Raw genomic sequence first — 24,808 nt, 5'->3', positions numbered from 1 at the left:
TGTTCACAGAGCCAGTGAAGCTACGAAATCTTCACACCATATAAAGATGTAGGTGTTCAATTTTTTAAAAAAAATAAGCATTATTTACTGTATTTTTTGGAGTATAAGACGCTCTGGAATATAAGACCCAGCTTAGTTTTGGGGGAGGAAAATAATAATAAGAAAAAAATCTGCCTCTGCCTACCAGCATTCATGGTATTCAGCTGACACATGATAACAAGGTCAGCCAATGAAAAGGCATAGCAACTAAGTCAGCCAATGAGGGCTATTTGAACTCTGAAATTTGCTGTCTGAGCAAAAAGGAGACAAGAAGGAGCCTGGCTTACCTGAGAACTGAAAGTGAATCTGCTTATGTTTTGCTTGTATTTACTGCTACCTTGGAAAACCTGCTTTTGGTAATGTATTGTATATTATTATTATTATTTTGAATCCTGCTGAATCAGTTACTGTGCTTTCTGAATGTGATTACTGCTGCAAACTCTGATCAGCCAAGTCAGCTTCAGCCCTTAATGCAGCCTAATTCAGCAGAGCTGGTTGGCGGGTGGATCGGACTGCCGGAATACCCCCAATCAGTTGTTCCAGGCTGCAGGGATTGACACAGATCATCGCTGCCTCCATGCCTCGCATTTTTGGCCTATGGTGGAGGTAGGTGAGGCTACATTCAGTGTATAAGACATACCCAAATTTTTGCCTTTTTTTTGTGGGGGGGAACGTGAGTCTTATACTCCAAAAAATATGGTAATTCCAATTTAAATTGATGAAAAGCATGTTTTTGATGTTTGCATGATTGTGTTTTAAAACTGCTATTTATCTTATGTAGTACAGAAGGCCTCTTCCTTTTTAAATACTTGATTGTTATCTTACTTGTTGTGTCCCAAGAAACATCTTTTCTTTAAAACATGCTATGGTGACATGTAATTGAATCCTTAGTGATGCATGCATTAAAAGTAAATCAGATTCCCAGTTTTTCCAAGCATATTAATCTACACTTTTAGAACTTTCTCTGGAGACCATAGCCATTGAAAAAAGTTTCGAAGATCCAGTTTACCAGACTTGTAAGTAAGAGTTTTTGTGAAGGCCACCTCATCTAGCTTTACAATGAATGAATTTCCAATACAATGCACATCATTTCTTTCCTTTATTTACTTTTAATTATTCTTTTATGTAAGTTTCACAAATTCTATACTGGCTTTCTTATTGTAACAGATCTCCCACCGTCTAACTATTTAAAGTATATTAATTTATTCAGCCTTTATATTGCTCAATATGTTGTTTTATCAAGTTATTTCAATATTCTTGGCTTACCAGAAGTCTTTTCCCCTTACTCAGGAACTGGGAATGATAATAATAGCAATCAAGGCAGTTCATTCTGACAAATGTGAGTCAGAAGAAAGACTGCTATGGCTTAAAAATATTGAAAGTGACTGATAACATAATGTGAAAAGCAGAATAAATGCATACAAATGGAGGTTTTAGCTGTGCTGTCAAAGTGTGAACTAAATACAGTGTCAGAGGCTTGCACTGAAAGCAGTGTGTGCATATGCTTACAGTGGTAAATTACTAAATGCACCCCACTAAAGTGTTTTTTATGAATAAAGTGATGTGCATTTATTCTTTTTTCTTGGTACCTAATTTTCTTCCCTTCTTTTTTCCAAATTGACTGTAATTCAAAATGCCAAATGAAGTTATCTTGAAGCAAAAAAAGAGGAGAATAAATAAATAAATAAATAATAAATAAATATTTATTTCTTAGCCGCACCCTCTCCCGAAGGACTCGGGGCGGCGTACAATAAAACATATAAAATACATATCTAGACAAGACATACATAGGACTTCCGGTTCCGGCGGCTACGGCAACAGGCAAACCTTTGCCTGCTCCCGCTCTCCCGGTGGGCTTCCCCCGCTTGGGGGGGGGCACAGGACGCCGGGTTTAGGCGTCCTGCCGAGGGAGCGGCTCGCAGAGGGTCCTGGCGTAGTCGGCGGCTGGCGGGGGCTTCTCCGCCTCGTTCTAGGCATCGGGGAGCAGTTTTGGAGGGCGCGCAAACGTCTCGCTCCATGCCGATCGGAGAACGCACTTTTGAACGAAGCAGCGGCGGTATGGTGAGAGGCTTCCTTTCTTCATTCCCTTTCTTTTGAACTGATGGACTTTTCAGCTTTTTTAAAAAGTTTAACTTTCGGATTCTTGCTGGAGGTGCAGCTAGAGGGAGGGGGATTTCCCCCCCCTTGGACAAGCGGCTTGAAAAGATTTTGCTTTCGCCCCCAGGGGAAGGAGGAGGGGGGAGAGCCAACTAATGATGCCTCACCCCTGTAAAAGTGACTTTCATTGGACTTAGTTCCAGAATTTATGGGTGAACTGAGAATTTTCTGAACTTTTAAAAGTTTGCTATGCCTCTGAGCCCAAAGCTGGCAGGGCAAGATGGCACACTTCCGTTGTCTTCATGAACTCTGAAACCTGACCCCACCTTTAAAACTCAGGCTTCCGGTCTTTGTCTCCGTGCCACCCAGAAGAATCTCTTGTGGATTGCTATTTTCTGAACCCTCTGGAGAGAAAATTTTTCTCTATTGCTAGACTGACTAAAGAAACTCCCAGCTGCTTGGATCTTCTGCCTCCTGAACTCATCTGCCTGCTCTACTTCTTCAGCTGTCCAGTCTCTACACTGACTGATCTCTCTGTTTTATAAACTATGTCTCCAAAAAGACCACCACCTGGAAAACCTGGTTTTGCTACCTCTGCACCGACATCTGCAACATCCAGTCCTGCCACACAGTCAAAGATTACAGAACTGATGCAACCCAAGAGTACAGAGATGGATTTGCAACAAATGCTTCAGCAACTCATACAAGGCCAGGAAGAAATTAAGAAACAATTAAAGGAAATGAAGGAGGAAATCAAAGAGAATCAAGCCCAAATTTATAAGAACTCACAGAGACTGGACCTCGTGGAGGGTGGGGTGGCGGAGGCGAGGGGGGGGGGTAGAAGTTTTGCAGAAGGGTAACAAAGAACTTGATATCCAACAAATGAAAACAGAGTTTGAGAGAATGTCCTTTTATCTTAGATTTCAAAATGTTATAGAAGCAGATGAGGAAAGTATAAAGGACATCATGACTAATATCTTAGCTGAATACATACACAAAGATAAACAACAGATGGAATGGGAGATAGACCTGGTCTATAGAGTGAACTCAGCATATGCCAGAACACACAATGTGCCCAGGGAGGTCCATATCAAATTTCTTAGGAAAAGCACAATTCTGGGGGTACAAAGGGGGCAAGCATTGACATACCACGACAGGGAGATAACCATCTTGAAACAGATCCCAAAAAAAATTAGGGAGAAAAGGAAAATTTTTTCGCAATTGGCGAATAAATTATACCAGAAAGGGGTGTGGTTTAGATGGTTGATGCCTGAAGGGATGCTGATATTCTGGGAGGAGACAAGAATTAGAATCAATACACCCATAGAGGCTCAGGCCTTTATGGAAAAAAATAAAGCGATCCTAGAAAAAACAGAAGATTTTTCAACGGTCACACACGACACGGGAGGGGCCGGAGCTCTGCCAGCGGGGGGAGAAGGGGCAACATTAAGAAAACTCAGATCACAAAAATGAGTAAGAAAATCACATTGTTATAAACAGACCGAAAGTAATAATGAAATTATACCTAGACTATATATTATAATATATAAGCTGATTGAAATATCTTTATAGAAGTGATATGCTGATTTTATACGATTTTGTATTAATGTTTTATACATAGATGTACCTTATGAGTTTGGAGGGAGGGGGCGTCTGCCATACTTGCAACTGCCAAAATTTGTATACTATTCCACTTACCCTTTTCCTTATAAATGTTTTAAAAAACCAATAAAACTTTTTGGAAAAAAAAAAAGACATACATAAAACAAAGACGTATACCAAGACGTGTACAAGGAGGAGGTGGGCTGATGAATAAAAACAATTAAAATCACAATGTTTAAAAACCCCTAAATAAATGAATACAATTAAATTACCCAAATAAAAAACCCGTCAGGAGCGATATAGAGAAGAGTTGAGAAGCGCTCCCTTTTAATAAAACACAACAAAATCAACAAATTGAAGGCTAAGACATCAATTTCTACTGGGAAATATAAAATTGTATTAATAAAACTAGGTTTAAGTCATGAGCTGAAACAAAATCTGGCACCAATTTGAAAGTTGAAATTTGAATCTGGAAATATAGATTTCTATATCAAAATCTTTCAACTCAAACTCGCTTAAGCTGAGCAGGAATGACTTGAGGGACTGATCAGAAACTATGCCATCTTTCATAACATGCATGATCATTTTCCTTTTTTAAAGACTTATTTTTATCCCAAAGGGTGTGACTTTAGTTAAAAACCAGCTATAATTCATTTAAACACTATTGGGTTGGTTGCCAAATGTAGTTAAAAATCTCAATCATTTCCCTCAAGGTAAACATCCATCTCACAGGAACATTACAAAGGAATGTGTTGAAAATTTGTTAATAGATTTAAATGGCTTTTTACTCCTAGATGTAAATTTAGCATCAGTTATCTCTATCAACCCATATTAAGAAGCAGAAAGGTTGCATATTAGCCACCTGTCGTTTTGTGCATAGCTAATTGGAGGTGTGACAGTGTCTCCTATGTCAAAATACAGATTGCTGACTTTGGAACCTTTTTCTAACATTAGTGCTGATAACACGGCGTGGCACGGGTATTTATTTATAGAGGGAAAAAATGTCCAGACCAAACGTAATTTCTAATGTTTAATTTTCCCCCTTGCCAGAGGGAGCCCCCTTGTGGAGTACTGTGAAGTTGTTACTAAGACAACTCCACTGTACAGTAGAAGTCATTTGAAGGCACAACAGGCTGTATCTTACCAGAACACCCCCCTGAGGGGTGTTAGGGGTGTCTCCCCCCCCAATATTTGTTTCCAGAGAGTAAGTCATCTGTGTACCAAGTTTGGTTCTAGAGTTATGCTGGAACACATACACACACACAACCATTTTTATAAATATATTAGCTGTTCATAATGCAGTTATAATTGCCACCACTGCACTGTGCCACTAGCTGTGGAGTAGCTAATTAGCACGCATAGGGCTCCACTGTACTCTCAACTGGACTTGGAAAATTCCAAGAAATGTAATTTATCAGTTCTCACAAGCCACTTCACCTGCTCCAGCACACTTTTGGTTGGCATCCTTTTGGTCCATTTCACTTCCTTCTGACATGTTAACATACTTTTAAGAGAGGAGTTGCAATTTTGGAAAAGAACACTCCAAATTTACCACAAAACAACATTTATTTATCTGAAGCACTTATTTCTTAGTGTTTTGCGACTACAAGAATCCTGGAGAGATTACGGTTTTGTTTTTTAAATTATGTTTGCTATGCATAAGCACAGCGTATCCGAGGTTGGCATATTTCTATTAATAAGTATTGCAAAGCCCCACTCAGTTGTAGAATTTATGTTAACCCCTTCTGTCTTCAAGGCCAATAGTTAAGGAAAAACTGTCTGGTTACACAGTTATAATTACTCCCTTGGTAAAAAAAAAAGTCGTCTAAATATCAATCCAAATTAAATGCAGCAATTCCTTTCTCTTCCCTTCCTCCTCCCCTTTTTTTGACTTTTAAGGATAACCGAAACCAAAACAAAAAAATCTCCACTTTAGAAATGACTAAACTCCATCTGCCTCTCTCGCTCTCTTCCTGCAAAGTACTGTACTTCTGTTGAAGCTATTCTTAAGAATCAATTTTTCTGACTTGCAAGGGAGAAAGCAGAAAGAATTCTGAAGAGCACTGCGAAAAAGAAAACTTGAAAGAAGAGTCCCTAAAACTCAAAATATCCCCAGTGAAATATAGACATTCAGCATCAGCATGAACCTTTCAGAGGAAATTTAAATAAAAGCCTGTTATGAGACATTTGAAAAAAGACATTATCCCAAAAAGGTTATTTCCCTCTCCTATTTCAAAATGTAGCAGTTGTGAGATTGTACAAAGCATGCCTCAGGAACCAACGTTAGCAAAAGAGCTGGCATTCATAACGACACATTATGAGATTGGAACCCCTCATATGAATTTTGCCTGTGTGATGAACTTACCAACTGGTTTTGAGTAAACTGGGTTTCTCGCTACTTCCCATTTATGTGTATTGGAGTGAGGATAATACTACTCTATCTTGCACAATTGATAAATCTCTTTGCAGTGCAGAGATTAAAACATTGGAGGAGTACCGAGAAGTTGCAATTTCCAGTAGACCCTCAGCCACCATCAGTTCAGGATAGTCATTCTCTCACAATCCAAGCTACCATGTATGATTGCTATGGAGGACAAAAAAAAGGGGGAGAAAATGCAATGCATGAGCACCCTAAGATCCCAAAAGAAGATAGATAGATGACAGATAGATAGAGAGCAATAGCACTTAGACTTAGACACCGATTCACAATGCTTTCCAGTAAATCTCTAAATGATTTACAGAGTCAGCATATTGCCCCCAACAATCTGGATTCTAATTTTACCAACCTCAGAAGAATGGAAGGCTGAGTCAACCTTGAGCCTGGTGAGATTTGAACTGCTAAACTGCAGGAAGCCGGCAGTCAGCAGAATTAGCTGCAGTACTGCATTCTAACCACTGCATCATGGTGGCTGATGATAGATAGATAGATAGATAGATAGATAGATAGATAGATAGATAGATAGATAGATAGATAGATAGATGATAGAAAGAAAAGTCTACATAATTTTTCAGACTTGTGAAAATGCAGGTGATCCTCGAAACAATATATTATGGATATATTTAATATATTATTATCACATTGGCTGTCACAGCAGGTGTCTACATCTGTCCAACTTGGTTATCTCAGAAATAATTGTCTACTACTTAGTTGGAGAGTCACCAAACTCCTAAGGCTGAAGACAAGATTAGTATATAAATAACTGGAAATGCAAATGGTTAAGCATTTGTATATTATTACGAAGAAAAAAATACAGGTGTATGAATTCCTCAGGTGAAGGTTTACTTCACATTATTTTATTGTACAGATAGTCCTCGACTTAAAACCACAATTAAGCCCAAATGTTCTCTTGCAAAGTGAGACAGTTGTTAAGTAAGTTTTGCCCCATCTTACAACCTCTCTTGCCACGATTGTTAAGTGGAACATTGCAGCTGTTAAGTTAGTGACACGGTTGTTAAGTGAATCTGGCTTCCCCATTGACTTTGCTTGTCAGATGGTCGCAAAAGGTGATCACACGACCCTGGGAAACTGCAACCATCATAAATATGAGTCAGTTGCCCAGTGTCTGAATTTTGACCACATAACTCCGGGGATGCTGCGACGGTCATAGTGTGACAAACAGTCATAAGCCACTTTTTTCAGTGCCTTTGTAACTTTCGACGGTCACTAAACAAACTGTTGTAACTCAAGGACTACACTTTCCAATACTATGTCCAGTTATCAAATTGCCTGTTGATGCTGTTTTTACATGTGAAACAGGGGTGGGTTTCTGCCTGTTCGGCTGCCGGTTCGACGCACAAACATTTTTGCGCATGCGCTCGCTCCGCTCGAGCACACACCAAATACGCGCTCTGCACGCATGCGCATTTGCATCTAAAAATGTCTGTGCATGCGCAAAACATTTTAAAAGGAAAAAAATACATTTCTGCAATTAAAATTGTTCTGCGCATGCGCGGAACAGAAAATCAAGATTTTCTTGATTTTCACCGTAGGAGAACCGGTTAGCTGCCGTAGGAGAACCAGTTCGGGGGTGTGGCAGACCTGGGTCGCTACCGGTTCCAGCGACCCAGGCCGCCAAGTTACTACCTATTCAGCCAAACTGGTCTGAACCGGTAGGAACCCACCTCTGATGTGAAATGTCAGTGTCTAATTAGCGCCTATTGAATAAGAAAGACATACTTTCAGTGCATGAGAGAAAGTGAGCAAAGTACTTTTGAATCGTTTCCATAATATTTTAGGATTTTATGAAACCTTCTCAGGGCCACGTAATCTCTATTTACTTATTCCACACCGCTCTTCTATTTACTGGGGGCTTGCGAGAATATATTAATAGCAGTTTTATGATCCTCAGAAGTCTGATATTTGTACACGACAAATAATAAATAACAGAAGAAACAGTAGTAGAACGGAACACCAACGGTTTCAGAATTCCATTCTCTTCCACTTTATTAACAGGCATATAAAATTATGTGTTAGGGGGGTGCTTTTCAAAACGTCTCTGAAAATAGAACTGCATTTTTACTTCTCTTTTCTACTTTCATTCGCTCACTTGAACCCCAATCTTAACCAGCGTTCTTTGAATGATGTCACCGGTAAAATGAAAGAATTCTCGTTCATCGAAAAGCTGGCCAATTAAGAGATAAATAAGAGCTATGGTAACCTTTTAAAGTTTTCTCCACAGACACTGAAATGCAGAGAAGAAACAAACAGGATGCAAATATTCCCTTATTTTTCCAAATCCTTAAATTAATTTAGCCTTTATGCCAGGGGTGTCCAAACCTGGGAACTTGGCTGGGGAATTCTTAGACTTGAAGTCCACAAGTCTTAAAGTTCCCAAGTTTGGACACCCCTGCTTTATGCAGAGTGAGGGAAATGTCTGGGGAGATGGACGCGAGGACCCAGGAAACTAAGCGTATGCGCGCATTGGAACCCGGAAGAGCAGCTGCGATGGCGTACATGCCCACGGAGAGAGCTTTGCATGCCACCTCTGGCATGCGTGCCATAGGTTCGCCATCACGGCCCTACACCACCATCGTTAAGCGAATCGCTGCAGTTGATAAGTTAGTAACATGGTTATTAAGTGAAATTGGATCCCCCATTGGTTTTGACTTGTCAAAAGCCTGCAAAAGGAGATCCCATGACCTTGGACCACCGCAAAGGTCCTTAGTATGAACCAGTTGCCAGGCATCTGAGTTTTGATCACATGATCACGGGGATGCTACAAAGGTCGTAAGTGTGAAAAATGGTCATAAGTCAACTTTTTTCAGTGCTGCTGTAACGTTGACCAGTTGCTCAATGAACTGTTGTAAGTCGAGGACTACCTGCAATCAGTTCTTCTTCTAGATAATCAGTCAAGAGGATTTAAACCCGGACTCAACTGCTTGAGTACCAGTGGTGTGATACGACCGGTACACCCTGGTACGGGCATACCGGTGCCTGCTGGGAGCACCAGGTACCGTTCCGGTACAGTGCTCTGGAGGGCCCACCAGCCCTCCTTACCTGTATTTGAGCCGATTGGGGCTTACGCTCATGGAGCGTACAGCACCTGTGCGATGCTCCGCCGAGCAGCTGGAGCGTCGCGGGCAGTAAGTACGTATACGTGTGCTGTATGCGTGCTGCACACGTGCATGAAGTGGATGCCCATCCCCGTTGCACTGTACCAGTTGCACCAGGATCCGGAACCCACCACTGTTGGGTACCCAACATTTCTTTGTTTCCTATGCAATTGTGGTTAAAAAAGATATTGCTAGTGCACTTCTCTTCCCATTTTTGCTAGCTGTTATAGGCATCTGCCTGGCCATATACAAAACCTGTCTATTTGTTGTGGTATTGGAAGGCTACCATGGCAGCATATCCCTGCAGCTGCTGACAAGAAGATTGGATTCATTAATAAGGTTGTCTATATTCTCCCCTGGTGTAGCTAGTTTTTGGGATTTGACAAGCAAGAACTTCCAAGAACGTGAAATTGAAAAGTTGGAAAACACAGCGAATCAACAGCAGGAAGAAACAGAAGGACAACGGATTTCCCAGAAGCAAAAAAAAAAAAAAAGTCCTTAGGTATGCTAGGAATACTTACTATAAGAGCTTGCAAAAATCTGCACGAACACTAGATGGCAGCAAAATCTTCCTTGCATGGAGTTTATTATTATTATTATTATTATTTTTGCCCACCAACATTTTGTTCTGGTTTCAGATAAGTAAAAAATAATAACAATCCAATTTAGCCTTCAAAAGTAGCAATGTCCTGGGGATAGGTTGGTTTAGAGCAAACAGGGAACAGCACAAGAAGTCTGCATGCTTTGAATTGCTTGCAAATCCAGTTCTTTTCTATATGTGGAATGGTAAGTGTTGGGCATCATCTAGTACCATGCCAAAGACAGTAACTTGAATCATCATCTTTTAATGACCCATAATCCCTTATGGGGTGGAGTCTGGGCAATTGAATGGAGCTGACGGGCCAGCTGCGCTTCCCATTGCCAATGCGGAGTTATATTCAGCAGATAAATTCTCATCGTGCCCAGAGAGAGGAATATCTGCCTTTACCTAGGATCGAACTCACAGCCTCCTGATTGTGATGTGAGAGCTCCACCTCTAAACCACCACACCACTCAAAGGCAGATCAAACTAGCTGCAGCTCACAGATAATGGCTGCAGTCCATGGCTGACAATATAAACGCAGTGTTCAGATTCTTCAGATGAATTCTCATTACATTTGCGGTATTCTGCCTAATGGGTCACGAGTTCTTTAGGATTAATGTAAGCAGATGTTTCATTCTCCATTGTTTTGCTGATGAAGACGTCACTCTCCTTTTCCTTAAATGTAAAATAAAAGAATGTATTCTATTTACTGCCTCAGAATTCACATCCAGTGCGTGGCCTCCAGCTTTAAAATGTAGGTGCTCTTATATATATATAAAATACATGGGGGTGAGTTGCGGATGTGATCTAGAGAAATGAGACAGAAGAGGAAGATTGCTACTTAGATTCTACCAACTCTTTTGTACTGAACAAAGTGAAATAAAGGTTGGATGTAATGGTCTCTGCAAGAGACAGAAAGGAAATTGAGAGCAAAATAAGATTTGGTCCCAATCAGGCTGATGGAACCACATGAGATCACTGCTGATGGATATCTATACTTTCTAATATCCCTTTCAAGTCCTGCAACCTATCTCCAAATCCTTCTATGATCATCCTCTGTTGTTATGGTGGTTTGAAGGAACGAGTGAAGGATGCTATCTGTGCATGTCCGATGAATGAGGGTTATCCCAGTTGCCTAGCTAAAGTAAGAGGCACCTATATCAAGTCATAGCCATATAGGAAGATGATCAAGGTGGATGACTATAAAAATGCATGATTTCATACTCTGTTGGCAGTGATAAACCACCTTTGTATTTTAGTAAGAAAAAGACTGCTTCTTCTTTTTCTGCCATATTCATCATCGGACATTGGCGATCATGTGCCTTGGTAAGGCCATACTTGGAATACTGCATTCAGTTCTGGTCGCCACGATGTAAAAAAGATGTGGAGACTCTAGAAAGAGTGCAGAGAAGAGCAACAAAGATGATTAGGGGACTGGAGACTAAAACATATGAAGAACGGTTGCAGGAACTGGGTATGTCTAGTTTAAGAGAAAGAAGGACTAGGGGAGCAGTGTTCCAATATCTCAGGGGTTGCCACAAAGAAGAGGGAGTCAAACTATTCTCCAAGGCACCTGAGGGTAGAACAAGAAGCAATGGATGGAAACTAATCAAGGAGAGAAGCAACTTAGAACTGAGGAGAAATTTCCTGACAGTTAGAACAATTAATCAGTGGAACAGCGTCCCTCCAGAAGTTGTGAATGCCCCAACACTGGAAGTCTTTAAGAAGATGTTGGATAGCCATCTGTCTGAAACGGTATAGGGTTTCCTGCCTAGGCAGGGGGTTGGACTAGAAGACCTCCAAGGTCCCTTCCAACTCTACTATTGTATTGTATTGTATTGTATTGTATTGTATGTTGCCGATCCTATTTTTATCAACAGCTGCACGAAAAAGTGCTGTTGAGTTTTGGCCAAACCAGTCCTTAGATTTTGAAACCATGATGTTCTTCTTATGCCTGGACTTCGTTTGCCTTCCCTGGAGGATTAAGTGAAGTATGGCGTATTTTTCTAGGTGTTGCATCACATGTCCAAAATATTCTAACTTTCTAAGAAAGCTACATGGATAGATAATATAAAGCAATTGATGACATGGTACTGGATAATGGGCCTCTCATGTCAGATGGCATTCAACATACTTAATAAGGAAGAGTTAAGAATTTTTTGGAATACTAATATTGTTCGGGATGCAGCTAGATTAGAGACTTCCAAATGTTAATTGTTGATGTCCTTAAGCAGGAAAGGAAACTTGCAGACAAAAGATCTTACTATTTGTGACATAAAAATAAAAGATGGTTCAGTGTTATTTTCATAATCGGGAACCAAGAATAAAATGGTGCTCGGATACAATGCAATAATGACTAAGTAATATCAATTATACTTTGTGGATAGTCCCATAATATGGTAGTTATAAAAAAAATTAATGACTTTATAGCCAAGTTCAATCTGACCAATGCAGGCAAGATAGGCTGCTTGTAGCTGGAGTTTGAAATGCCAAAGTTGTAAATAATAAGGAAGATTTCATGATATAGGAAAGAGAAATTAAGGCGGACACTCATTTATCAGTTTCTGTCAATCCAATGATTTCCCCCCTCATTGCTAAACACAGTCTTCAAATAGCTTTTCCTAAGGACTTTGCAGAGTTTACATTGTTGCCACAAACATCTATTTCTTTTTAATATTAATGGCTTTCTCAATGATAAGCATTCATCATCATAATTTCTCTTGTTCCTCGCCCTATTGTTTGAGTTTGAGTTTTATTAAATTTATATACCGCCCCCCTCTCCCCGCAGGGACTCGGGGCGGTGTACAGACAGTACAAATAAAACAACAAAGCAAGAACAACAATACATTAGACAACCGACATAAACATACGGTCTGTGACATACTCAAACTCATTTCAAGTTAAAAACAGTCTAAAACCAAATTAAAACCCCAAAATTTACAATATTAAAAAGCCATCCAGGAAGGGCAGTAATAGATTGTACTTAAGATTCCGATTAGGCTAGGCCTGCTAGCCGGAACAGGTGGGTCTTGAGTTTCTTACGGAAGGAGTGGAGATCAACAGTAGTTTTAATGTCAGGGGGGAGTTCGTTCCAGAGGGTTGGGCCCATCACAGAGAAGGCCCTACTCCTGGGCACCGCCCGCCCGCATTGTCTAGCGGAGGGTACCCGGAGGAGACCCTCCCTGTGTGAGCGGATTGGTCGTAGGTCGTATTGTAAAACCAGTTTAAACATCTGGCACTTAACTTTACAGGAAGGGCTCTCACCTGCACTGGATGATCCAAAACATTATTTTTCTAGACATCCTTAATAGTGCTCAAAGGGTTTAGGAAAACAAGAATTCCAGATTCCGCTGCCATTTTAAGTGTTGCACTACCCCACCCTACATATTTATTTTCTAAGAATAGCCTCCAAGCTTCATGAGGGGTCCAGACGCATTATCAGAAGTAAAAATTACGACAAAGTCTGGCACTTTTTTCTTTTTTAACACGCTAGCTTTCTGTTAATTTGTAAAACCCAAAATATCTTAAAATAAAATCAAGAGGTGGACATATGTATATGTATATATCTATCTATATTACTCTTCATGTCTCCATCTTTCTTATCTGTCTGTTTGTTTTTCTATCTAGCCATGTCTGTCTTTCTGTCCGTCCATCCATCCATCCATCCATCCATCCATCTATCTTATCATCTATGCCTTAATCACTTGACCAATCTGGCATTGTATAAGCAAACAGTAGGATTTAATAATTCTAGAAATGTTTACCAGAGTATGTCTGACAGCTGGATCATAATTTTTTTTTTTACCTATTGCTTGCTTTGAGAAACACATTGTTGAAAATTGTACCAGTTTTTCCAAATCAGATTTATGGGAGATAATATAACTTTCCAAATGTTAAGAGCCTGGCTTTAGTGGCTAGAAATATTGGAACTCGTAGTCTGACAACACTTGGAGAGTATATGGTAGAGAAAGACTGTTTGGCATATAATGAGTCAATTATGAGGGAGACAAATCTATGAGAAAGAAAAGGAGAAAAAGCATGTCCATTAAAGAAAGGGGGAGTAAGAGTAGGAAAGAATAATGCCCTTGCTCAGGTGGGCAATATGTATATTCCATGTTTGCTACTAAGCTAGCTGTATATCATGATCCTGAAGAAATACAAGAAGCAAGCATTTACAGATGCTCAGAATGTGCTTCCGTGTTATTCATTAAACTGTGCACAGAGGCAGAAGATGCAAAGGAGTCCCTTTAGAGAAAAGTTAATGGCAAACACCAGCTCAGTGAATTATTCTGATCTCTTTAAGACTTTCCAAATGAGTCACAAAACCCTTCCGGCATTTCTCTTCTCTTTTCCTCCAATCAAACAGTTAGGCTAATTTGTATTAGGCTTAATGTGTTTCTTACCCTGAAATGCTAACGGTTTGTAAAATTCATCTCAAAATTTGTCCAAGCAAAGTATTTCCCCTGTGTAATTTGTTTTATTAATGATTACCTCCAGTTTCACATCTCTTTCTATTATCTTAATGGAATTTACAAATGGCCTAATGAAGTTTAAGTAATCTTCAAACAAAAAAATGCTGTTCCCCCTTGGAGAAGAAAGTAAACCATAACCTCTCTAGCTGGGATAGTATATGAACATAAAGACATCCCCAAATTAAATTAAGATAATGATGCTGGGTAAAATGGCATTTTAGCTCCAGAGTTATCTGATCCTATTAAAATTAAGACCGCAATCCCGTACTCAGTCACCCAATCTTATTTCTGCCAAGCGCTGTAAGTAGAGTGTGCAAACAATAAAAAATTTAAAGCCCAACAGAAGGCAAATTAATTCTTTTTGGTAGTTTATGAATTAAAAATGTGTGAGCAACATTGTGGGAAGAAAATATTGCATTGTCATTTTGCCCATTCCATTAAATACATTTTTGCAAATTACAATTTGCTAATTTCTGTTTTTGGAATTTGCCATATGTGGTAAGAGCTGTGGCGGTGCAACAGTTAGAATGCAATATTTCAGGTTAACTCTGCCAACAGCCAGGTGTTTGATCCTGACCGGTTTAAAGTTGATGCAGCCTTCCATCCTTCTTGGTAAAATAATAATAATAATAATAATAATAATAATAATAATAATAATAATAATAATAATAATAATAATAATAATAATAATAATAGAATAGAATAGAATAGAATAGAATAGAATATTTATTTCTAAGCCGCACCCTCTCCCGAAGGACTCGGGGCGGCGTACAATAAAACAAATAAAATACAAAATACAATACAAATCTGGACAGGACATACATATAACAAGGACGTATATAAGACGTATACAAGGAGGAGGTAGGCTGATAGCTAAAAAACAATTTAAAAAGTCACAATATTTAAAAAAACCAATAAATAAATTCAATAGAATTACACTAATAAAAACCCGTCAGGAGCGATATAGTTAGATCATGGTTGAGCCAGGCCAGCTACTTGGAATAGGTGGAATAGGTAATAATAATAATAATAATAATAATAATAATAATAATAATAATAATAATAATAATAATAATAATAATAATAATAATAATAATAATAATAATTTCTTAGCCGCACCCTCTCCCGAAGGACTCGGGGCGGCGTACAATAAAACACATAAAAATACAGATATGGACAAAAGATACATATAATATAGACGTATACAAAGAGGAGGTGGACAAATGGATGGAAACAATTAAAATCGCAATATTAAAAATCCCCTAAATAAATTAAATAAATTACAAAAATAAAAAACCCGCCAGGAGCGATATGATCAGACTATGGTTGAGCCAGGCCAGCTACTTGGAATAGGTGGGTCTTGAGCTTTACACGGAAGGAGCGGAGGTCAGAGGTAGTCCTAATATCCAGAGGGAGGTCATTCCACAGGGCTGGGCCCGCCACAGAGAAGGCTCTACTCCTAGGCGCCGCCCCTCGGCACTGTCTGGTGGACGGCACCTGGAGGAGTCCCTCTCTGTGCGAGCGAATTGGTCGCAGGGATGTATGGGGCAGGATACAATCCCGTAAGTAACTAGGTCTGTTATGAGGCCCCAGACTGGTGAGGGCAATAGGCTGATATTGTCAACTGCTCAAAAATGCTGTAAATATACAACCATGGGGTGATACATAAGTCTAAGCGCTGTGTTGTCAAAAACAGGCACTGTTTGATCCAAGGTCATTGTGGGAAAATGCTTTTAACCTTCTCATGTCTCCTAGGAGGCTCTATGAACCTGCAGTAACATAACAAAATGTGACATGACATAACGAGACATGACGTGACATGACATGAAATGTGCAGGCATGGGCTCCAAAACTTTCAGCAAGGGGTTCTCTGCCTGGTTGCTGGGTGAGCGTGGCCTAGTCAGTCTCCTGCACCATAGCGGAGGCGTTTTTGCCCTCCTGGGCTTCGGGGGCTTTTCTTGAGCCTCCATGAAGGCGAAAATGGTGTCCCCAGGCTCCAGAGGCCTGAAACTTGGAGGCCTGGAGGCCCATTTCCTGCAGTGACGTGCAGTCAGGGGAGGCAGGGGAGGCAGAGCCTCACCGCTCTCATCATGAAAATAAAAAAAAAATACTCCGGGAAGCCGTGAAAGTGGCTGGGAGAGGCGCGCGGCTTGGTTTAGCCTCCCTGGACATCTCAGCAGCAGCCCCAAGTGTGCCGATCTCGCCATTTTTTGCATCGGGCAAGCCCGGGATCCTTGCAAGGGGAATGAGATCACGTGTGCAGGTGGCTTCTCAATGCCAGCCTCAGATCAGCGCAGCCGCGGTCCCCTTCATGTTGGCTCAGGAAGGAGGGGAATCGGACCACGTGTGCAGGGGAAGGGGATTGCGGCTGTGCTAATCTGAGGCTGTGCGCTGCTGAGGAGCCGCCTGCACACGTGGTCCCATTCCCCTTGCAAGGATCCCGGGCTCTCCCGATGCAAAAAATGCCTAGGTAACATCATCAGTGCTAGAAGGGGGGGGGGGAGGAGAAAGGAGAAGTTTCTCTTCTCAGAAATGTCTTCTCAGTGGAGCTGCGGCAGCCTGTCTGTCCCTTTCTGACATTTCTGAGAAGAGAAACTTCTCTGTTTGGGCTGCGCCTGTGCGATCGGAGCAACCACGCGGTTTGATGACGTCACCAGCCTCACCAGTCATAAACCTCACAGCACGTCACTGATTTCCTGCCTTCTTGAACTTCCGGTAGGCCCATATTCGCCCTCCGAATTGAACAGAATCTTAGCTAGTGGTCCTCCTGAATCCCTGTGAATCCCCACCAGCCACCCTTGAGAATATGTTGCTGTAAAATTTCAGGTGCCAATCACTGATCTAGCTCCATGTTCTAGTCTGTCTGCTTTCTTCAGTTTGGTTTGCTTTCTTTTTGAATATTCTCATCCAGATTTTGTGTTACCTTGACCCTTCTTGAATTCCTCAGCCATTCAACCTTCAGCTTATCCCTTTCTCAGTCTAAGTTTTCTCCACAATTCAAGATCCTATGTCAGCGATGACAAACCTTCTTGTAAAGGCATGCCAAAATTGTGCGCTCACATGCATTCCCACACCCACAATTCAATGCGCTCCACCCACCTGAGAATGCCTGCGACCCCCGCCCCGCGCATGTGCACACAACACCCCCCCTCTCAGGGGGGAGTTTTCATCCATTCCAGGCTCCAGAGGCTTTCCTGAAGCCTGGGGAGAGCGAAAACGGCCTCCCCCCCGGAAACAGATCATTTCTGAACTTCTGGTTGGGCCGTTGGGTCCATTTTTTGCCCTCTCCAGGCTTCAGGAAAGCCTCTGCAGCCTGTGGAGGGCAAGAAACTGCCCTTCCAGGCAAATCGGAAGTTCATTTTCAAACTTCTGGTTTGCCCATTGGGCCCGTTTTTCGCCATCCACAGGCTCTGGAGGCTTTTCTGAAGCCTGAGGAGGGTGAAAACGCCCTCCTCCCGCCCCCCAGAAGCTTGAAAATCAGCTGGCCAGTGCACACATCATGCTGGAGTTGACATAGGGCAACACCTCACGTGCCCTCATATATGGCTCCATGCCACTAGTTTGCCATCACGGTCCTATGTCATGGTCACATAGGGATGTCCAATATTAGAAGATGACGGACACCCAGTATTCCCCAGTATTTCATATCAAAGAAAGCACACCTTTCCTCCTCTTATCCTAAGCAAGAGGGGAGACATGACTCACAGATGCATTTTAAACAGATCTCCTTCACATGGAAGAATTTGAAGTATTGGAGTGAATGTTTGCTAATTCCACTGAGGGGGAAAAAATTATGTTTGCTGCTACTTAGAATTCAGAGGCAGCGATTCAGCTTCCCTCATCAGAGAGGCAAAGGATGATTTGAAAAACCCACATGAGAGCAGTCATGGAAAACTGTGCCAAGGGAGCTATGAAAACCCTCTCTCACAAGAATGCTTCCCATTGAAGCATCTGCTTGCTAAAAACTGCTTTCCACTTTAAAATCAGCAACATTCGCACTGGCCCTTTCTGCAACTATGGCCCCCTGGTCTCTTAAGGCTCAGTTTTCAATACTGATCATCTAATTATTTTCTCATTATGTTAATAACTCTCATCTTCAGTCTCTTCTAGCGCTAGAGTTCTCTCAAACATCTGCTCATCTAGGGATTCATCCCAATATTAAGTAAGCCACTACACTAATGTACCTGGATGCAAATCCAATTTTTTTTTCAGATGAAAATATGCGTCCTACATCGATTTTCCAATGTATAGAAATAGTACATGTGCATTTTATGAAGAGTGCATTCATGGCGAAATTATAGGAAAAAATATGAATGGTGAACGGAAATCCATGTTGCATGTTCTTTGACTATAAAAATGCTATATGCTTTGAAGATGCTACTTATCCATATACTTGCACAGTAATATATACCATATGTAAATATTCCAATGGAATTCTCTTTAATTTTTCATCCTCTAGCATCTATCAATATTTGTGCATTTGACTAGAGCAGGGGTGTTAAACTCACGGCGTCAGGTTGTTGTCACGTGACGTATTGTGAATCCCCCCCCCTTTGCTAAACTGGGAGTGGGCATGGCCAGCACTTGATGCATCCAGCCCACGGGCCATGAGTTTGACACCCATGAGCTAGAGTATTTGCCGCTAAAAAGCTAATTTTAGATCAGATAAAATTGTGAATATGTACAGCCTGAATTATAATAAGAAAACCCTAGTATAGATCACTGCATTTTTCTTCAATAAATACAGTTCAACTAGACATGAAGAACAAAGGACCAAAGTAGATAATATAGGGAGGACACACACACACACACACAGAGTCAACTCTGAAGTGAACATGGCTGAGGCCATCTTGGAGGCTTCAGGGTTGTCACACAACAGAGGGAGGGGGAAATAGCTAGATGGGGTTTTGTAGCCAATAAAGTTTTCCTTGGGGAACCAAGGACATTTTCACAGGTGGCTGGCAAGAGGAGGAGTGAAGTAACCAAGCACCTGGCCAGCACCTTGATTGGACAGCATGATCAGTGACTTGGGGGAAAGGGGAAACTTTTATCTTTTAATTAGGTGAAAGCCACAGGAACTTTAGAGTTGGCTTTCACCAGTTTTACTTTCCTTGGGTGCATTACTTGGAACACTGACTAATGTAATGTAATGTAATGTAATGTAATGTAATGTAATGTAATGTAATGTAATGTAATGTAATGTAATGTAATGTAATACAATACAATACAATACAATACAATATAAACAGGTAAGAACATGATCTTGCTTTCTGTATATTTTTGCAGATATAAATCACATGAAAACGAAGAGCTGTTAAACAGGCCAAAAGTGATAAACTTAATAAATATGGCTCAGCTGCAGGACAAGAAATACCTTTTGCTGTTTTTTTTTAATCCACTTCTGCAGACAACAATGTTAATAAAGTCACATAAAATACTTCCTTGCTTAACAGAATAGTCTGAGAAAAACCTAAACATTCAACACAATAACAAGACGTATAAAGCCACCCTGCGCTATGCAGTGACTTGTAACACAGACTACAATCTTAATATGATAAAAAATGATGGCTGCTCAGCACGAGACCTCACACTGAAGCTGCTGTTGCAGAATATATGCTAATATTATAATGTATGCATATTTCTAAGGGCAGTTTGGAAAGAGACATGAGACAATGCAAAATTTGTCCAAGAGCATGATTTACACCTCTACGGGAGATAAGTAAAGCTATGGTTTGAAATTCTGGATGTTCAGGTTTCGTTCTGCTGTTTTTGTGCCTACTCATCCTTCCAATGTGCTGTTGTTTATTTATTGCAAGCAAGAACCATATAAACACAATACACAAAAGGGCCAAGCATAACCATATATACACTGTCCCAATTAAAATGATAAGAATATTTATGATGTAAATTTAGAAAATATAAGCAACACAACAAGAATTAATTACGCAGTTCCATATTCCCTAGTTTTGAAAGGACTGTTCTCCAGATTACAGTTTTCTGTTATATATGTCACTTTACGGTAGAATCTGACTAATGTTTCATAGATCAGCCCTGCAATCCAAACCAACTAAAAATTAGTCTTTTATATGTTTTACTAGTACTCCCCAAAATTAGCAACAGACATGATGCCATCTTTGTTGTTATCCTCTGTGGTTATAGATGTGTTGGCTTCCAGTGATACAACAGTAGCACTAACTATTTTGACAGCACAATATCAACCATATACAGTATTAGAATAATAGAGTAGAGTAGAGTAGAGTAGAGTAGAGTAGAGTAGAGTAGAGTAGAGTAGAGTAGAGTAGCAGGGTTGGAAGGGACCTTGGAGGTCTTCTAGTCCAACCCCCTGTTCTAAATTCTAAAGCAAGATCTATAAATTCAATTTATGCAGCTGCATAAAGTCTTTTTACAGATTGCAGAGAAGTAATCAACTATATATATCCCTCCCTCCCTCTCATTGCTGATATCCACAGTTACAATATTGAGATCTGGATGAGGCAAGATCCATCTTTCAAGTTTCCTATGTTGGTACCATAAATCATAAGGCAACTAGTCAAAGTATTTGAGCGCTCATAAGACCTTCAGTATTTGCAGAGTATGGTCCAAAAAAGAAAGATGACTTTCATGATGATACAATCAAAACTCTGCCTCTTTTTCTTTTTAATCTAACCTCACAATCCAGTGGTTCTCAACCTTTTCTTCACCACGAACTCTCTTTAAATTCCTTCTGTAGCTGTGGATCATAGCCAGGGAACCCCCAAGACTTAACATAAGATTTAACAACATAACATTGCTTCAAGCCTTTGCCAACCCTCTGCGATGACATGGCGGCCCCCCAAAGTCTGTGGACCACAGGTTGAGAATCACCGTCAAAGTCTTCTCTCAACAGCTGTCCCTTTACTATGCGCTCCAGCTCTTTATCATTATCTTCCGAGCACATTCAAGCATATATATTTTTTAATTTTAGCAAAAAAATTGACAATACCCATCCTTACCCCCCCAATCAAAATCAGCGTGATTCTGTTGAACTGCTTTATGGTCAACTACAATATAAACTATCCTCAGCTTTATGGTTCTTATGGGCGCATTGTAATTATGCTCCAGTGCATTCAGGTATAAATAAGGTGATATATTTTTGTTCACAAGCAAAACCAAAACTCTCAGACAACTTTGGTATTCTTCTAACCACATTACCTTTGTGAGAAGACGTCTCTGTAGGGACTTCCATGTTGAAGAGCAATTCCGTATCCTCGATCTGCAATAGTATTTCCAACGGTGTAGAAGGAACAATCTGGATCATTTAGAGCAACGTATTCCAAAACAGCGGCATCCCAAACAAAGGCGTAATTTCCATATTTGACCTGAAACCACAAAACCACAAAAGAAAACATATGATCCAATTTTGCTTTGAATGTTTTGGGGGAAAAAACATCACCTAGTTATGAACAGAAGCAGTAATACCCTTTACGGGCTATTTGAAAGAGTGGGAGGGTTTATAGCAGGGGTCCCCAAACTTGGCAACTTTAAGACTTGTGGACTTCAACTCCCAGAATTCTCCAGCCCGCTATGCAAGTTTGAAGACCTCTGGTTTACAGCAGCCATATCCCAGCCATTTCATTTATAGGCCACCTTGTTTCATTAAACCTACGTGGCCGACTGTAAAGGAAGAGTTAAACTAACACAATTCATGCAATGATATGTGCTCTATGGGGAATTGTCCTTGATACTGATTCAGAAGTTACAATTAATGCCAAATACAATGGCCAGGTTATTAACTGGCCTGTCAACTATATTAAAATATACACACGAGTTGCCTCTTTGCGATTAAACCAGGTTCAAAGTCCAAGGTACTATTAGACGAAGTTCTAAACAACTCAATTACATCAGCCCCCCCCCCCCCAAGCTGTTACAATCTTCACGGACGCTACTATTTGGGATGATCAACGCAACTGTTAATGGAAGTAGCACCAATTCTGTCAACTATCTTCTCTCTGCTAGCATTACCGTCCTAATGGTTGTTTCAGGGTTCCAAGTAACACCCCCAACGAAAGAAGACTCTGAGTCTTGAAGTTCCTCAAAGTTCTATTTTATTAGAGAGATCATATTGGCACATCTGGGAAAACCTGAATCTGAAAGCTTCCAGGTTTTCCCCACCCAAGTGAAAGTCCAAGCCCCTGCCCAGCACCCACATGTCCATCACATGGTCCAATCAAGTACCATCCCAATTGGAGATGCCTCCCAGTCAGGTCAGGGGTGAAATTCATTTTTTTTTACTACTGGTTCTGTGGGTGTGGCTTGGTGGGCGTGGCAGGGGAAGGATACTGCAAAATCTCCATTTCCACCCCACTCTGGGGCCAGCCAGATGTGGCATTTGCCGGTTCTCCAAACTACTCCAAACTTCCGCTACCGGTTCTCCAGAACCTGTCAGAACCTGCTGGATTTCACCTCTGCTCCAGGTGCAGGGCAAGATGTCCTTGACTCACTGAAAAAGGGATGTTATAATGACTATATATCTCCCATACTCCATACAATTCCCCCTCCCATTTCCCCACAGCATGAAATGTGGCAGGCCAGAAGTCCCAATGCAAAAGATGGCTTACAGGTCTGACAGGTCGTATGTCTAAGCACGTTTTCATGACTTCCTTTTATTCCTTGACATTGTTTTATAACGTCACTGTAAAATACATAGAGAAGACCGATAAATAATAAACAGAAACCTCATATTTTAAATAAATAAATATTGAAGTGCACTGTATGGGAAATAGTGTTCCATCTAGGTAGTTTAGATATAGACTATAGGCTGTAACAGGGATGTCAATATCACGGCCCAGGGACTGGATCCGGCCCCTGAGGTGCTTAGATCTGGCCCGTGGGGCTACCCTGGAAACAGCAAAGGACTGGCCCATCTGGCAACAAAAACAGAACCACCCCAACGAGGCCGTTGAAGTGATGTCCCGGTGTGTGGAAGCCGTACGGGTCTGGATGGATGACAACTGACTCAAACTCAACCCCTCCAAGACGGAGTGGCTGTGGGTACCGGCTCCCCGGTTCAGCCAATTAATTCCATCATTGGCCATCGGGGGCATTCAACTCGCCCCCGTGGAGCGGGCGCGCAATTTGGGCGTCCTCCTGGATGCCCGGCTGTCCATGGATGACCATGTGACAGCCGTGGCAAGGGGGGCGTTCCACCAGGTTCGCCTGGTGCGCCAATTGCGCCCCCTACTGGACCGGGACGCCTTACGCACGGTCACTCATGCGCTGGTGACGTCTCGCTTGGACTACTGTAACGCTCTCTACATGGGGCTTCCCTTGAAATGCACCCGGAGGCTACAGTTGGTCCAGAACGCAGCCGCGCGGGTAATTATGGGGAGTACTAGGTACTCCCATGTGACACCGTTCCTGCGCGAGCTGCACTGGCTTCCTGTGGTCTATCGGGTGCGTTTCAAGGTTTTGATAACGATCTTCAAAGCGCTCCATGGCTCAGGACCTAGTTACCTGCGGGATCGTATTCTGCCCCATACATCCCTGCGACCAATCCGCTCGCACAGAGAGGGTCTCCTCCAGGTGCCTTCCACCAGGCAGTGCCAGGGGGGCGGCGCCTAGGAGTAGAGCCTTCTCTGTGGCGGGCCCAGCCCTGTGGAATGACCTCCCCCCGGATATTAGGAATACCTCTGACCTCCGCTCCTTTCGTGTAAAGCTCAAGACCCACCTTTTCCAAATAGCTGGCCTGGCTCAACTTTGATCCAACTATATCGCTCCTGACGGGTTTTTTATTTGGGGTATTTTAATTGTATTCAATTATTTAGGGGTTTTTAAACATTGTGTTTTTAATTGTTTTTATTCATCAGTTCACCTCCTCCTTGTATATGTCTTGGTAAATGTTTTTGTTATATGTACGTTTGTCTATATATTTATTTCCTATGTTTTGTTGTACGCCACCCCGAGTCCTTCGGGAGAGGGTGCGGCTAAGAAATAAATATTTATTATTATTATTATTATTATTATTATTATTATTATTATTATTATTATTATTATTATTATTATTATTATTATTATTATTATTATTATTATTATTAATTATTATCTTGGGAGGACCATCCGAGCACAGTTCATGATTTTCTCTGGTTCTGTCTCTTCTATTTCTGTCACCAGCTATTGCAGCTACTACAATCTAAACTATTCTGTCTTTCTTATTGACAGTTGTTTTGTTTGGTCTGTTATTTGGCAGCTGTCTGTCTGTTTGATTTCAACAATCCCAGAGCACTTAGCTTTTTTTTTTTCATTTTGTATTACTTTGTCTATTTTGTGGTTCCCAACTGTTCATGCTTTCAGGCAAACCTTCTTGTCCTCAGTGTGCTTGATGTTGTCAGCTTGAGGGATGCTTGGGTATTTGAAGGGATCCTCTTCATCCAGACCCTTGATGTTATTTCCATAGGGCATCTTGATTTCTTCAGTTCTCGCTATT

The 24,808-nt window shown here is 41.1% G+C and overlaps 1 protein-coding gene across 2 annotated transcripts in view; it reads right to left on the bottom strand.

Moving 5' to 3' along the window:
- The window catches only part of GRID2 (glutamate ionotropic receptor delta type subunit 2), a gene marked incomplete at its 5' end in the record, with an annotated part of 1,118,477 nt that overhangs the window by 89,860 nt on the left and 1,003,809 nt on the right, over positions 1-24,808 (bottom strand). For both annotated transcript variants that reach the window (XM_081960469.1, XM_081960470.1), the window contains one exon: positions 21,538-21,704. In XM_081960469.1, coding sequence (XP_081816595.1) covers positions 21,538-21,704 — 167 coding nt within the window. The remainder of the gene's footprint in view (positions 1-21,537; positions 21,705-24,808) is intronic.

Source organism: Natrix helvetica (genome assembly GCF_964273705.1).
Source record: "Natrix helvetica genome assembly, chromosome: 7".
Lineage (NCBI taxonomy): Eukaryota > Metazoa > Chordata > Lepidosauria > Squamata > Natricidae > Natrix > Natrix helvetica.
Note: the sequence above shows the minus strand (reverse complement) of the source record. Positions and strands in the feature narration are given on the sequence as shown.